The sequence below is a fragment of the Eumetopias jubatus genome, unplaced genomic scaffold (assembly GCF_037043125.1).
Source record: "Eumetopias jubatus isolate StellerSeaLion01/CBP00866 unplaced genomic scaffold, mEumJub1_p1.0 scaffold_2, whole genome shotgun sequence".
NCBI classification, from domain to species: Eukaryota; Metazoa; Chordata; class Mammalia; order Carnivora; family Otariidae; genus Eumetopias; species Eumetopias jubatus.
This window is the reverse complement of record NW_028274808.1, coordinates 75,162,004-75,177,124: the sequence shown is the minus strand read 5'-3', so window position 1 is coordinate 75,177,124 and position 15,121 is coordinate 75,162,004. Positions and strand designations below refer to the sequence as shown.

At 34.7% G+C, this 15,121-nt stretch overlaps 1 protein-coding gene across 2 annotated transcripts in view; it reads right to left on the bottom strand.

The window, feature by feature from the left end:
- Positions 1–15,121, bottom strand: part of FBXW7 (F-box and WD repeat domain containing 7) — a 221,422-nt gene that overhangs the window by 11,188 nt on the left and 195,113 nt on the right. For both annotated transcript variants that reach the window (XM_088021022.1, XM_088021021.1), the window contains 2 exons: positions 5,936–6,070; positions 1,701–1,824 (listed from right to left, as the gene is read on the bottom strand). In XM_088021022.1, coding sequence (XP_087877148.1) covers positions 1,701–1,824; positions 5,936–6,070 — 259 coding nt within the window. The remainder of the gene's footprint in view (positions 1–1,700; positions 1,825–5,935; positions 6,071–15,121) is intronic.

Here is a 15,121-nt window from a genome sequence, read left to right as displayed (position 1 = left end):
TCTACTTATATGAGGCACCCAGAGAAGTCAAACTCATAGAGACAGAAAATAGAACGGTGGTTGCCAGGGGCTGCAGGGAGGAGGACTAGGGAGTTACTATTAAATAGGTATGGACTTTCAGCTGAGAAAGATGAAAAAGTTCTGGAGATGGACTGTATAACAACATGAATGTACTCAATGCCACTGAACTGTAAACTTAAAAATGGTTACAATGATAAATTGTCTTAGGTATATGTTACCATAATTTTTTTTAAAAAGTCATTAAAATAATGATTCTATGAGAGAAGGTAAGGCAGGGATGATTAATCCCACTTCATATAATATAGATTCTTGAGAAGGTTTCACTAATTAGTCCAAGCTACAGACAGGGCAGAGGCAGGATCAGAAACCAAGTATCTTAGATCTTCACCTTTCACTCACCTGTAACCTCCTTGAAGGGGAGGATAACCTATAGAGTATCTGTCTCATGCTCTGTGATTATTTCTAAAAATTTCTGATTAACAGAAACAAATCAGACTTTTACATTTTTTTCAAAAATACAATTTTTCTATAGGCCTGCTGGAAAAAAAGTCCTTTCTTTACCTAATATGGAGGATACCTTCTCCTTTACTAAGAAAGGAGTTTTGTTTTTGTTTTTTTTTCTTACAGTTTTCAAGAACATAAGCTCCATGATGGGAAGAAAATGGGAGTTCACTACTATATCCCCAACATTTAAGAATGTCTAGCCCATAGGAGGTGTTCAATAAATATTTGTGGAAGGAAAGAATAGAATATGGAGTATTTGAGTACTGTTAATATAATTTTGGGGTTTCCCTTATTCTATTTTATTTAATGAGTGAGTGAGTGAGTGAGAGAGTAGTCATTTATTTAGTGTGAATTCTAGTCAGCGAGTTTCTCTCCCAAGGACAGTTGCAATTATAACCTTACCTCTAACTGTAAGTACTGGAGAGGCAGGATACCTTTCTCTTCCATAAAATTGCTGGTAGAAATTCATATATATCTTATTTTAAGCAAAAGTTTGTATTTAGGTCTTTTGTTTGTCTTTTTTTAAATTGAGGTATAACTGACATACAATATTAATAACAGGTGTACAGCACAGTGATTTGATACATACATTGCAAAATGGTCACAATAAATCTAGTTATCCTCTGCCAATTTACAAAGTTACTACAATATTATTGACTATATTCCCCAGCTTTCATCTCATCTCCATGACTTACTTATTTCCTAATTGTAAGTTTGTAGCTCTTAATCCCCTTTACATGATTTTGCCCCCCAAGCCCCCTCCCCTCTAGCAACCACCAATCTGCTCTGTATCTATGGGTCTGTGTTTTGATTTTTGGGTTTCCTTTAAATCATCCTCATCTTGATCTTTTCATTGTTTGTTAATTGTACTAGAGACTGGAAAGCAAATCAGAAATATTTGCTATTAGTTATTAGTGATCATTAAAGGGGTTAGCTCCAAGATTTGGCTCATTGGAATGTGTGGGATAACCTGTGGATTTTATATAAGTAGGTGAATATAAATGAAGACTCATTCTTGATTCTTCGATAGGCTGCCCAAGTTCTCTTTTCTCAGTTATCCACTACTTTATTCTACCTGCACATAAAACTTCTAATTTGTACTTTTTCTATTTGTTTTCAGAATCACTTTGCTTTTTCAAAGTATAAAGATTTTCTCTTGTGGTTTTGAACCTTACCCTCTTCTTTGCATTTCTCTCTCCAGAGAAGGTTGTCTTCAGCCAAAATTCTCCAGTAGCGACACGTCTGAGCCGCTTGTAGCAGGTCTTTGGGTTCCAGGAATGAAAGCACATAAAGTGCCAGCTATGGAAAGGAAAAAGCATAGTATACCCATGTTTTAAATATATGTGTGTGTGTGTGTATTTATATTTAACATATAATTAACTTATATATAACTATTTTCAATAGAATGAAGTACTTCTAGGTAAACATAATTCTACATTCTAATTTTTAAAATTATGAAAGGCAGTACTTTCTAAGAGTCAGTCTTAAACATATAGCAGACTTAAAAAACTTACTCTATTGGTTTTTATGAACTTCACTCCACCAACTTCACCTCTTCAAGGAATAATTATTAAGCCTCCCTGCCTCTGCTCTTGCCTTTGCTCTGTGAGTCTCAACTCGAGAATTCTACTATTTCTGTCTATAGATATACTTTGTTAGTTGCTTAGATTCTCTACTTTTCTCTCCCCACGACCATGTAAATTCAATGAAGACAGGACTTAAATTAAGAAATGAGATTTCTAGATATTCTGTGTGGTATGATTTCAGATCACTTCTGACAGATATAATTAATAGTTCTTTATCATGTCAGAGTGTTTATTATCACAATGATGAACTTTTCAAACATTTATACCCTTTACTGTAAAGGACAATAGGGGACAATTACTAAACTGCTCCACAGACATAGAAAAGTAATTAGGTTCTAATTACTTTACATTGCTTATGGGGATTTTCTTGATCGGCCAGATAGATTTTTGTATGTTTGAACTAGCTCTTTAGTATATCACTGATCTTAAAATTTTGTTTCCAATACTTGCAAACAAGTTTTTTTCAGCATGTTTACTCAATTCAGGTAAATAAGGGAAGAGGAAAGAAGAAAGGGGGGAATGGTAGCTTCTGAGTATGCTTATCCAATTAGCCTCACTAATCACATAAAAATTTAAGTTATGATATTAGAATCAAAATGAGCTAAACACAGCAATAAAATTTAGTTTTTACAGAAATTAAATTACAAGAATTAAAACAAACAATCATTCAAAGGGCCAAAGGCCAAATGGGAAGTAAAAGCACAATTTGAATTATTTTCTGATGCTAAACAGTAATTACATAACGTAAATTATGCTTATCCAAGAACTTTGTATACAGAGAGTTCACCATTAATCACATATTTTTTGAGTACATTTCATATAGAAAATACTCCAACCAGTCAGTATTCAATTTAATACTACTACTAATAACTGACAGTGAAAGGCTTTTTGTGGAATAATTATTTTGGTCCATCAGAGAAGACCATTCAGTCTGAGTCATTTTAAATAAAAAGGCATAACTACATTCAACAATCTATGTATATGTGTATATATACATACACATATACAAGTACGCAAACACATATATATCTCAACATTGTACTTTTTTAATGGATACTCCGTAAGTCACTTAATTTTGAAATTATCCATCAATCAGAGCCTGGGTAAGTTTGCTCAGTGTCAGTATAACAGTAATGGGATAACACCATATTCTTCTTCTATGTGAAATTGATATTTAACATAGAAATTATCAGGGACAAAGTTATACTGGTGGAAAAGAGATGCTATTTAGTGCCCAAGATATTTAATATGGTCATACAAAAAAATCTATTCTTTACTTTAGTTATCCAGCTGAAGTAGAAATCAGGTAATTCACAGAAACAGTCAAAGGATCTTAAAGGCTAGAAAACAAATCCAGAGCACCTCAGATTTCAAAGGTACATCCCAAATCATCAGTTATAATATCCTTCATTACTGGTGATTGTGAGATAACCTAGTCCAATGTCTGCATGCATTAAAGAGGAAAGAAACATTTAGGTGCTAAAGTACGTTGAAGTGTTAACTCCACACGTAACCGGCACACTTTCCTTTAAAATAGCAAAGACCCTAACTCAACCATGAACTTCTACTTATTCTATTTAAATCTAATCAGTTCTATTCAAAACATCGAAGTATTTCAGAAAATACACACAGCAAAATAAAAAATATGAATAAGAAACTCAGAACTAGTAAAAATATATATCAGAAAAGAAGGTTTGAACCAGGGGAAAGGAGAACACAAATATACTGGCAACAGTATATTTACATGGTTTTTAAATTAAACTGCCAACCAAAAAGGGAACGGCAATTAGTTTCACAATTCTTTGTGTTTATTATGGGGGAAGTACACCAGTTCCTCAAAGGAAGCAAGGTTTTGTCATGTGGGGTTCCTTATACGGGACAGAGAATGGGCATTGTTCTGAAGAACATCTCTAGAACACCAAAGCAGGGGCTTACAGGTTTCTCGCAGACAAGTAAAATGGTCTGGCTAATGCCGCGTTGTGTTCATTTGTCTTAAAGGTAAAATCTAGATTAGTAATTCCTCCTAAGGACTTCCACTAGACAGAAGCTCTTAAATTGAAAATCTCTTTCATATAATTAACTTTTCCTTGACCAAACTTGAAATTTCAGTAACAGAAAATAGGAAATGTTTCCTAGTAGTTGAAAAAAAAGGAAAACACAGATGATCTGCTAAGTCAGGGTCCTCTCTCATTCTCCTGTCTAGCCTCCCTTCTTTTTCCTCAGGCAATCTTTAAAAGAACAGTTAATCCCAGAAAATCTTTATTGCACTTACACCAGTTAATCGATAATTTGTGCTCAATTCTTAGACTCTTAAAAATATTTCCTATTCTCCTAACTTTAAATCACATTTTTATGTGTCCAAAAGTTACTATGGAAATACAAATAAAGTAAAACAAAACAAAACACTCACCATTCTTAGATATAAGGGGCCAAACAAGACTAAGCAAAAGTCTACGTTTTAATAAAAATACTACCTTCTAAAATAAGGAGGATATCCAAGGAAACCATGAAGAATATATTAGAGGTGACTAACTTTACTTTCAGTCACATACTTATAAAAGTGCTACCTATTATGAATGTTCTTCTGGAAGCAAAGAGAGCTTATGTCATTTCCTAAGCCAATTCTATTCAAAGTGTTCAGTTTTAGAATGAGCCAGCAAGAATAAAAAAATTTTTTCTGGGACAATACAATTTTTTTTTAACCATTTTAAAAAATCATTCCAAAGCAGAAACATTTCAGTTTGCTTTTTCCTGGAGTAATGCTTAGTTTCATACATTAAATATAAAACTATTTTATTTGTATCCAATGTGAAATTATTATTGAGACTATGTTTATTGCCCACAGGATATTTAGAATGGTTATTCACTCCTTTTCATATTTGAAGTTTCAAGATCATTTGCAGTGGTATATTATCATTTTATATATTGTCTTCTTAGCTGACATATAATTAGTGGCACATATATAATTTGTGAAAATATAAACCATGGTGACATTGATTATTTAATCTTACATTATTTGCTGGCAGAAATGAAACTGTGAAGCCTATTAACATCAATAAAAGAACTACATCTAAGCTATGCCTCGTTTATACTGCCAAGAATGCCCATATGATCATAATCTATCTGTGATAAAAAATAGTGTCAGTTCACATAAAGATATAAAAGCAAATGGGCATAAGTTAATTCCAAAAGAAATGTTGTATGAATGTAATCAATGCAGGAAATTGGTGATTGTGCGTGTGTGTGTACGTGTGTGTGTGTGGGCGGGGGGAGATGGGGCAAGAAGAGGGATGATTAGTAGAAAAAGTGAAATTCCATATATTTCAAAACAATTACACAATGTAAGGTAACAGAGAACTACAACTCATAGAATCACAAAACTATTAGGGAGTATTAGGGACTTTGGATAAATGAACAACAAAATAAGAAAAAAATTGCTGTTTTACTAAAATCATAATTTCTAAAAAATCTATTACTATGTATAATAAATGTACCATGACAACTAAAGGTTGGACTTCAAATAACCTGGGAAAAAAATCATGATAAAGAAATAATCAAATTAATGGAACTCAATAGCTTACTCTCATATATGACTTATTGCAGTGGTGGAAAGAAGTCACTTAATCAGTCCATAAATATACTTCAATCTGAAAATGATATTAAGTCATAGTAGCTTATCATTTACAGCTCTCTTTAACACTAATTAAGAGTGTTAAACTGACAATACTGAATACCATAATTAGCATGACCATGTTTAAAGGTGGTTGCTGTTGAGTTATATTTTCAAATAGCACCCAATGAAGAATATAATTGATAGCCCTTACCTCTTTAGGGAGCAAGGAAATGAAGTCTCGTTGAAACTGGGGTTCTATCACTTGCATCATATGTTTTACTTGGGTTGGTTCACAACTATCAATAAGCTCATCTAAAGCAAGCAATTTCTCTGGTCCACTCCAGCTCTATCAAAAAGGAAGTAGAAATTTTTATTATTTTTATAGATGTCTCAAATTAGAAGCTCATAAAGGAAAATCCACATTTATACATAACATAAAAGGTGGCTACTTATAGTGAAATTTTCTCCAGAAGTCACTGACATGATAATCAGTCTTATCAAATTTACTAGCTACCTTTATTTTGTAAAATAAAAAGCAGCCATGGTTTTGACAAATATTTTTGCACTGCAATATTTATTATAAATGTTTTATGTTCATCTACCATCAAAATACTGGCTGAGAAACCAAAGTTTTATCTGGAAACATCAACTTGGCTACTGAGTAAATAGGATATTTTGAAAGATGATTTTCCTTTCTCTATATTCTTTCTAGTGGGCACCATAAAATTTGATGGTGTTAATAAGGCACTGATCTGAGAGTTAAGAAACTGGCAGCATCACTTAAGAGGGAAATTAATAATTGGATATACTGCACATCTGACAAACGCCTGTGGTCCACAAAATAAAAGAGCTTTGATTTATTATGCAAAAATAATTTCAGATAAAAAACAGCAAAAATATAGAACAGTAACTAAAAATTAGAGTATGAACAAAAGGGTCAGAAACAAAGTACTACAAAAACAAAAATACATCATAATACTTTAAAAAATATGAGCTATTTTAAACTAGACTAGAGGATTATTTAAAAACTTTTTTTTTTTTTTTTGCCAGTGAGGAACATCTGCACAGAAGAGCCATGATTCCTAAAAGGAAAAATTAAAAAGCCATGTGAATAATTTAAAATGTCAGAATTTCCCCTCACAATAATCTCATAAAACATTTAAATAACCTTGTGATATTTAAGTGAAAGAACATCCTTGAGCAGGATGATTTAAGTACATTTGTGAATTATGATGTCCATTTTGGAAGCAGGTGAAGAAAGAACAATAGGTGGTGTTTGGAGCTAGAAAGATCTCGATTTTGACATTCCATTTCTTGCTCAAACCAGGAACCTGGATTTTGAAACATGTGAAATAGATAATAACTGAAAACTGAGATATACTGAGGATACAGGAAACCTTATTTAGAATGCTTTTTAAAGTACTTAAAAATTTTTTTACCCCTTTAGAATCTACAATGAATTTCCTTTCTTCTTTTCTATCATAAAGTGTAGATTATGTTAATACTATCAAATATTTCAGTAGTGTTCCTCCCATAGCACTTATCACAAACATTATCTTATTTAATCATAAAAACCACGGAAACATTCCCATTTTACCCCCAAATAGGAGGAAACACAGGCTCTAATAAATCCTTTTATTTCTATATATGCATGCATCTAGAACATTCTCCTAGAGTACTCATCTTGTATCCTTTTTAGTTAGGGCAAGGATTGACACAGAAATAAAAAATACTCATATACATGTATCTGCATACACATGACCAATCAAAAGCAGTTAATTTGAAGTTAGATTGTTTTATTCAGTTTTCCTCACACAGCTTCAAGTCCTGGTTCAAAACTTACTCTTTGACAAAACTTAACACTGATCAATCTCCACTCATCTCTGACCAATTAGTGTCAATGCTATAAGCTCTGATTTGATTTACATTCCACATAGGACCGAAGGTGGGTTTTCATAACATGTTGTTCCTCTGCATCTATATTATAAGGATTCATGGACACTAGTATAAGGACATGCCAATTTGGGTGATGGACAATTTATGCTGACTAGATAAAAATGCAGCTTAAGTAACTTGATAGCATAATAATTTTTTAAAGATTTTATTTATTTGAGAGAGAGAAAGCAGGAGAGGGAGGAGGGTCAGAGGGAGAAGCAGACTTCCAGCTGACCAGGAAGCTGGATGAGGGACTTGATCTGGGAACTCTGGGATCATGACCTGAGTTGAAGGCGGATGCTTAACTGAGCCACCCAGGTGCCCCTTAATGCAAACTTCTTAAACCCCTTTGCATATATGAATGCCTGCCCTAGAAATAGTTTATGGAAGTGTTTATGGTTAAATTTTGATATAAAAATAAGGATATCATATGTAATCTTTTACAATGAAAAGAGTAAAAAACGTTTCAACACATTATTACTCTATATACTTTACATAGATTAATGACATTAATAGCTATGATGAATATTTCTACTTCAAGGTAATATATATGTTTGATGCTTTCTTTTTTTTTTTCAGTAAATGTATTGTTACTGTTTTCTTAAGAAAGGAATAGAAAAGCATTATCAATACATGATATATAACTGTGTCTTTTATCAAGGGATGTAGAACGAAAAAAGCCAGAAGACAAATAACTGATTCAGACCTTAAACACTAAAAACTCTGTCAAAAATGTCTATATACTTGAGGAAAAGTCCATGACAAAAACTATGCCTGCATAGCACAATGTTTCTAGGACTTTAAACAATGTTTTTGGTTTTTTTTTTAAGATTTTATTTATTTATTTGCCATAGTGAGAGAGCACAAGCAGGGGGAGTAGCAGGGGGATTAGGAGAAACAGGCTCCCCACTGAGCAGGGAGCCCGATGTGGGGCTTGATCCCAGAACCCTGAAATCATGACCTGAGTCAAAGGCAGATTCTTAACCGACTGAGCCACCCAGGCATCCCAACAACGTTTTTGTTTTAAACACTATTTAACAAGTCAAATAAAAAGTTACCCTGATTTAAATTATACGTATATTCAGCAGATAGTACTTTGTGACATTTTACTGAAAAGTACACCACTGACAAGGATTAGCATCACAGTCTGTAAACTAGATCGTAAATGAGACTGTTTCCACAAGCACACATATTCAACAGTCTAATTACTCACTGAAATCACATCTCTTAGATGGTTCCAACAAAGGTATGAGCCACATAGACACTTTCCTCTCTCCAGCTTGGATTTCTTCCCTGAACTCCAGACCACTATATAAAATTGCTTACTCTATATGTATTCTTAGATATGTAATAGAAACTTAACATTTCCATGATCTTTCTCTTCAAATATGCACGTCCACAATCCTATTTCCGTAAAATGTAACTCCATTCTATTAGTTGCTCAGGCCCAAAACTCTGGAATCATCCCTGACTGTCCCATTCTCACCACTGTCAGATGGTTCTGGCCCATCAACAAATTTAAAAGTTTTAAACCTCAAAATATATCCAGAATCTGACCATTAACTACATTGGTTTAGCTACTATCATCTCTCACCTGGATTATTCCTATAACCTCTTACCTAGTCTCTCAGCTCCCCATCTTTGCCCTCATCGTTCTGTTCTCCACAAAACAGTCTGTGATACTCATTCTTCTGCTTAAAACCCTCTAGTGGCTTCCCACTTCAAAGCAAAAACCGAAGTCTTTAGGGTTGGCCTACAAGGTTCTAATTTCCTACTCCTATCCCTCTTGTTTTCTTCTTTAGCCATAAACACATCAAGCATGCTCTGCTTCAGAGCCTTTTCACTTGCTGTTCCTGGAACATTCTTGCCCTTGATATCCACATGGCTTGCTTCCCTATTTCCTTCTGAGACCTACTCTGGGCAACCTTTCTAAAATTGCAAACCAGTTCCAACCACCCCCCCCATCCCATCCCCCTCCTGACTATAATGCAAGTTCTGTGAAAAAGGGGTTTTGGTTTGTTTTGTTCACTACTGTATCCCAAGTCCAAAGTAGAATCTAGCACCTGATAGGTGCTCAGTAACTATTTGTTGAATAAATAAATGAATCCCCAAAGAGTCAGGAAATAGCACACCACCATGATCTCAAAATTCTCTCCAGAGAGTATTTCTAGTATTTATATTTGACGATATTACTAGGACTTACTTATTTAGTCTGGTTCCAAGACTGGTTCCAAATTTTGTATACATACACGATTTACCACCAAGGGAAGTATGTATTAACTTGAAAAACTAGCAGTCAATGACTACATTAAAACAAAGTAACAACAACCCACACCAACCTTTAATGAGGAATAGTGGAAAGAGCACTGAATTGGGGATCAGAAAACCCAACTTTTGGAGAAGATACTGCCACTAATTAGATTACAGTTTAACCTCTGTGGGCTTTAGTTTCTTTATCTGCAAAAGTGCTGCGTGATTCTGATAATTATTTTATTTCTGTTCTGAAAAAGAGTTGTCCTGGATAAAAGTATCATCCTTTAGTCTTTCATGGTAAAGTTATGTGAGAACGTATTTAAGGGGATAGGAAAAACATTCCAAATTCGGAGAGGATCAAGAGAAACAAAACTTACTTTGTGGACAAAATTGCAAATGCAAACTTGAAAATTCCCCATGGAAGTGGTATTTTATTTCAGATAATTAGAGCATGCAGGTAGGAGAAAAGAATATAAGGAGCACTGAACTGTAATCATGAGCTTGGGTTTCACCAGTAAATTCACCATGGAACCATTTGAAAGTGCCTTAATTAATCTGAGTCTCAGAGACCCCACCTGTATAATAAGGTCCTTGGTGAAGACCAGTGTCACCCAAATGCTGGTTGAGGAGTGTAAGGATCAGAGTCCTACGATTCACCATCAAAGAGTCTGATTCAGTGGTCGAGGTGGGGCTGAGGATATTTTATGTTTTAAATAAACAACTCATCTAGTATTGATGCAAGTAATTCATAAACAGTAGTGGTTACTAGTCTGGATGATCCCTATAGCCCATTCAGACAAACATTTTATGACTTTGGGCAGTACTGTGCCTGAATTTCACGTGGTCAAGAACTCAGTTCTCATGACTTTCTTAAACTCTTCCTCACACAAGGTTTCTTGCTCATACTGCTTCAAATACAATTGCAAAGTAACACTAAATTCATTTTCTTTTGGCATCATCCTGTTTTAATATTTTGTTGACTAGCAAATAAAAAAGACCTAAATAAAGTAAGTTAGAGAACATGTACAATTTCTAAGTGTTAACATGGAACTTAATTAAATCCTTCAAGAGAGTATTTTTATTCCACTTTTAATTTCAAAACACGTATTTTCTACTTTATCATTTAAAAAATACTTTGAGTATAAGTATTTTCCAAGTACATTCACAGTTTTTATGCAATGCAAATTTGTTTTGATTAAAATAATGCTAATAATGTTAAGCTAATAACATTTGTATGAAGCTGTTTTTACTAACCCTTTTTTAGACCGGAGAAAACTAAGGCTCACAAAGGCTATTTCTTGACCAAGAGAGGAAACTAACATTTACTGAATCTCCACTATATTTCCAAATATAGCTGTAAGCACATTAATATGTTGTCTCCTGTTTGACAACTTTTAGTGTTGTATCTGTTTTACAGAGGATGAAAATAAGGCAAGAGTGGTTACATAATACCAACAAAATTCCATAGTATTAGGAGGCAAAGCCAAAATCTGTACTAAGATCTTTTTCTTCTAAGTCATATGTGTTTCTCATTATATAAGGATACCTCTAAATATAAATTTCAACATAAGATAATGTTAATGTTATTGGTGCCTTTACTAAACCCACATATTAACACACAAATGCACAAGCAAACAAAATGACCAATCCTCTGTCCCAAAATTAACAACCTGAAGCATCAACCTGGCTGCCAAAAAAAGCAGAATCAATGGCTACTAAAAATTTAAACAGTACAAAATTTCTGGTGTGTTGTTTTGTTTTGAATTTCCACTTCTATATTGCAGGGGCATTTTGTTTCAATTTCCCTTTATCCAAAATGGTGTATCATTTGTTCTCATTCAATTTATAAATTGAGTACAGAGTACTCTGTCAGAATAGATGGAGGTGGACCAAAACAATGCTGTATCATTGCCTTAGGAGCAATAGCAGAACAGTAAGGGGACAAGCTCTCCCATTTTGCTTGTTATGTAACAGAAAAGTCCTCATTAAATACCCCCCACAGCACATCTGTAGAAATCATGCCAGTTTAATTATCCCTCAACTATAGCACATAGGTCAACTCATGACTCCCCCACTTTACTATGAAACATCTCTCCACATGTTAAGCATGAAAGCATTGTAGGTTTTTAGGCAAGTGATTCATCTCTAGTTCCTTTGGTGCCAGCCCTGAAAATAAAGGGCAATGCCCAACAATGAGGCCCTGGGTGTGTCAGAGATGGATATGGTACTCAAAGGATTAAGGTCCTGATATACCTGTCTAGTTGGCCTTTTGTTGCCAGTAGATTTCTTTGCTGCAGAATATTTATCTGAAAAAATACACATAGTACTATACCTGCAGGGATAATTCTACCTATTATTCCTATTAGCTAAGAACAAGTTTTCTTGACTGCATCTACTTGTCACATGAAAAGCAATCAAATGGGCTTGTTTTTACAGAACAAAAGCTAACCTTTAGTTTATTGAATCTCATTAATTCTAAGAAATGATTTTTTAAACAACATTTTTGAAGATGGAATGCTTCTAATAACCTATGTATCTCAGACTTGATGACATACAATATGTGGTAACTAACATGTGGACATTTCAGTAAGAAAACCATGAGCGAGGGGCGCCTGGGTGGCTCAGTAGGTTAAGCGTCTGCCTTCAGCTCAGGTCATGATCCCGAGGTCCTGGGATCAAGCCCTACATCAGGCTCCCTGCTTGATGGGGTGCCTGCTTTCTCCTTCTCCCTCTGCCACTGCTGCTGCTTGTGCTCCCTCTCAAATAAATAAATAAATAAAATCTTTAAAAAAAAAAGAATGAAAGAAAAAAGCATGAGCTAGTGAAATAGGCAAGCATTATACAAAGAACTCCCTAAAACATCCTCCCTGCAAAATAAAGCACAAAGAGTCCTAGGATCAGGCTCCGCAGGGGGCCTGACTCTCCGTCTGCCCCTCCCCTGTTCATGCTCTTTCAATAAATAAATAAATAAATAAATAAATAAATAAATAAATAAATAAATAATCTTTAAAAAATGTTATGAAATCAGCTTCTGCATTACTCTCAAGTGCTGTGCTGCTCCCACTGTATGTGTGTGCAAGCATGACAACACATACCTATATTCCCATCTTGGCTTAATCAAAGATGATAAAAATCTTTAAAGTATTTCTTTAAAAATGTGAATGTCTGAGTCCTATTTTCACCTCTTACTGATGGATAAATTTCTTATCAAAAGGATATGGTAGGGGCGCCTGGGTGGCTCAAGCATCTGCCTTCGGCTCAGGTCATGATCCCAGGGTCCTGGGATGGAGCCCCATGTCAGGCTCCCTGCTCAACGGGGAGTCTGTTTCTTCCTCTCCCACTCCCCCTGCTTGTGTTCCCCCTCTCTGTCAAATAAATAAATAAAACCTTTAAAAAAAAAAAAGGATATGGTAAAAAAAAATTAAAATTCTGAGTGGATGCATAGGAAAAAATTAAAACTTTTAAAAAAATCAGGAACCTCAGGTAAAAGAACTGGGAGGAGGAGAGAGAACAATCCTTGGGGAAAAGTAAGTTTAATCACTTTGTGGCGATGCAAACAAAAAAAATTATTTGTAATTTTAGTCGTTCATAACATTACAATAAGAATAATATACAACTTTAATTCCTCTAACCCACAGATGCTCAGTCTCACACTGGTGACATTTTGGGCCTGAGGACAGTTTGCTACAGGAGGCTGTCCTTTACATTGCCCTTACCTACTAGACGCCAGCAGTGTCCTGCCCTCCACCCCATTTGTAGAAACCAAAAATGTTTCAACAGAGGGGAAAATCTGCCCCCTGTTGAGAACCACTGCTCTAACCTTTCAGTTACCAACTGAAAAAAAAAGGTTACCCTAGTTTCTCTGAAATCACCTGAAGGGCAGAAAACAATTCTAAAAATCCATTTAAAAGCAACATTGATTCAAGTGAGTTTTCTAGCAATAGAAGAAAAAGATTAGGACACTTATTTAGTTTTTGCCCAGGAATTTAATATATAAGGATTTACATAATGGACATCTTAAATATCTGAAATATCAAATAAAGTCAAGTAAAGTATCTTCTTTTTCCTTTATGCATTTTTATTCCCTTATGCATTCATAAAATACCACCAATCAAGCAGTTGGAGGTAAGGAAATATATTCATTTTACATTAATGCCATGGTTAATATCAGAGATAGCTTCACTTTACATAATTTATTATTTAGTATTCACAAAGAACAATTAAGCAAGTGTTAAATCTAGGTCAACTATTTTGCTAAATACTTGATTTATATGCATTATCTCATTGGAAAAAGAAATAAATCAATTTACTATCACTATCAGGAGTTATAAAATTCCTAACAGAGGTTTGGTTGTAGCCAATCTTCCTGGTAAACTTTCAAAGAATTTAAATGCCAGTAAAATACAGTAATCAGAATTTGAACATAAGAAGCCATACATAAGCATGGCACAGATGAAAAGAAGCTGTATCAACTCTTGAAGACTACTAGGGTAACAGTGATGGGTAAGTCACCACCAGTGATTAATTAGCAGAGTTCCCACATTACTCCGAAATGCTTAACTTTCAAGCACTCTATTTTATTTATTTTTTAAAAGATTTATTTGGGAGAGTGCGTGCGTGTGCACACCAGTGAGGGGAGGGGGCAGAGGGAGAGGGAGACAGAGAATCCTTAAGCAGACTCCCCACTGAGCATGGAGCCCGACAAGGGGCTCAATCCCAGGCCCCTGAGATCATGACCTGAGCCTGAAACCAAGGATCAGCTGCTAAACCAACTGAGCCACCTAGGCAACCCCTAAGCAAAAAATTTTAGAGAGCAAGTACATTCAGCAACCCCAGAAACCCAAACATCAAGGAGAAAAGGAAGAAAGGTCTTACTATCTAAAAGGCAATAAAAAATGCAAATGCACACTAATACAAAATATGCATTGGATTCTCTCGATGGATACACTTAAAAGTTAAAATGAGCTTCCTTATTTTCAAAGGCATTTTTTATTGACATATACATCACATAACATAAAAGTCACCATTTAAAATGTACACTTAAATGGTTCCCAGCATACCTATCTTGCTATGCAACCGTCATCACTAACGACTCCAGAACATTTCCAACACCCCAAAAAGAGATCCCGTACCTATTAGCAGTTAGTCCCAATATCCCCTCACCAATCACATTGCAATCACTAAACTACATTCTGTCTCTATGGATTTG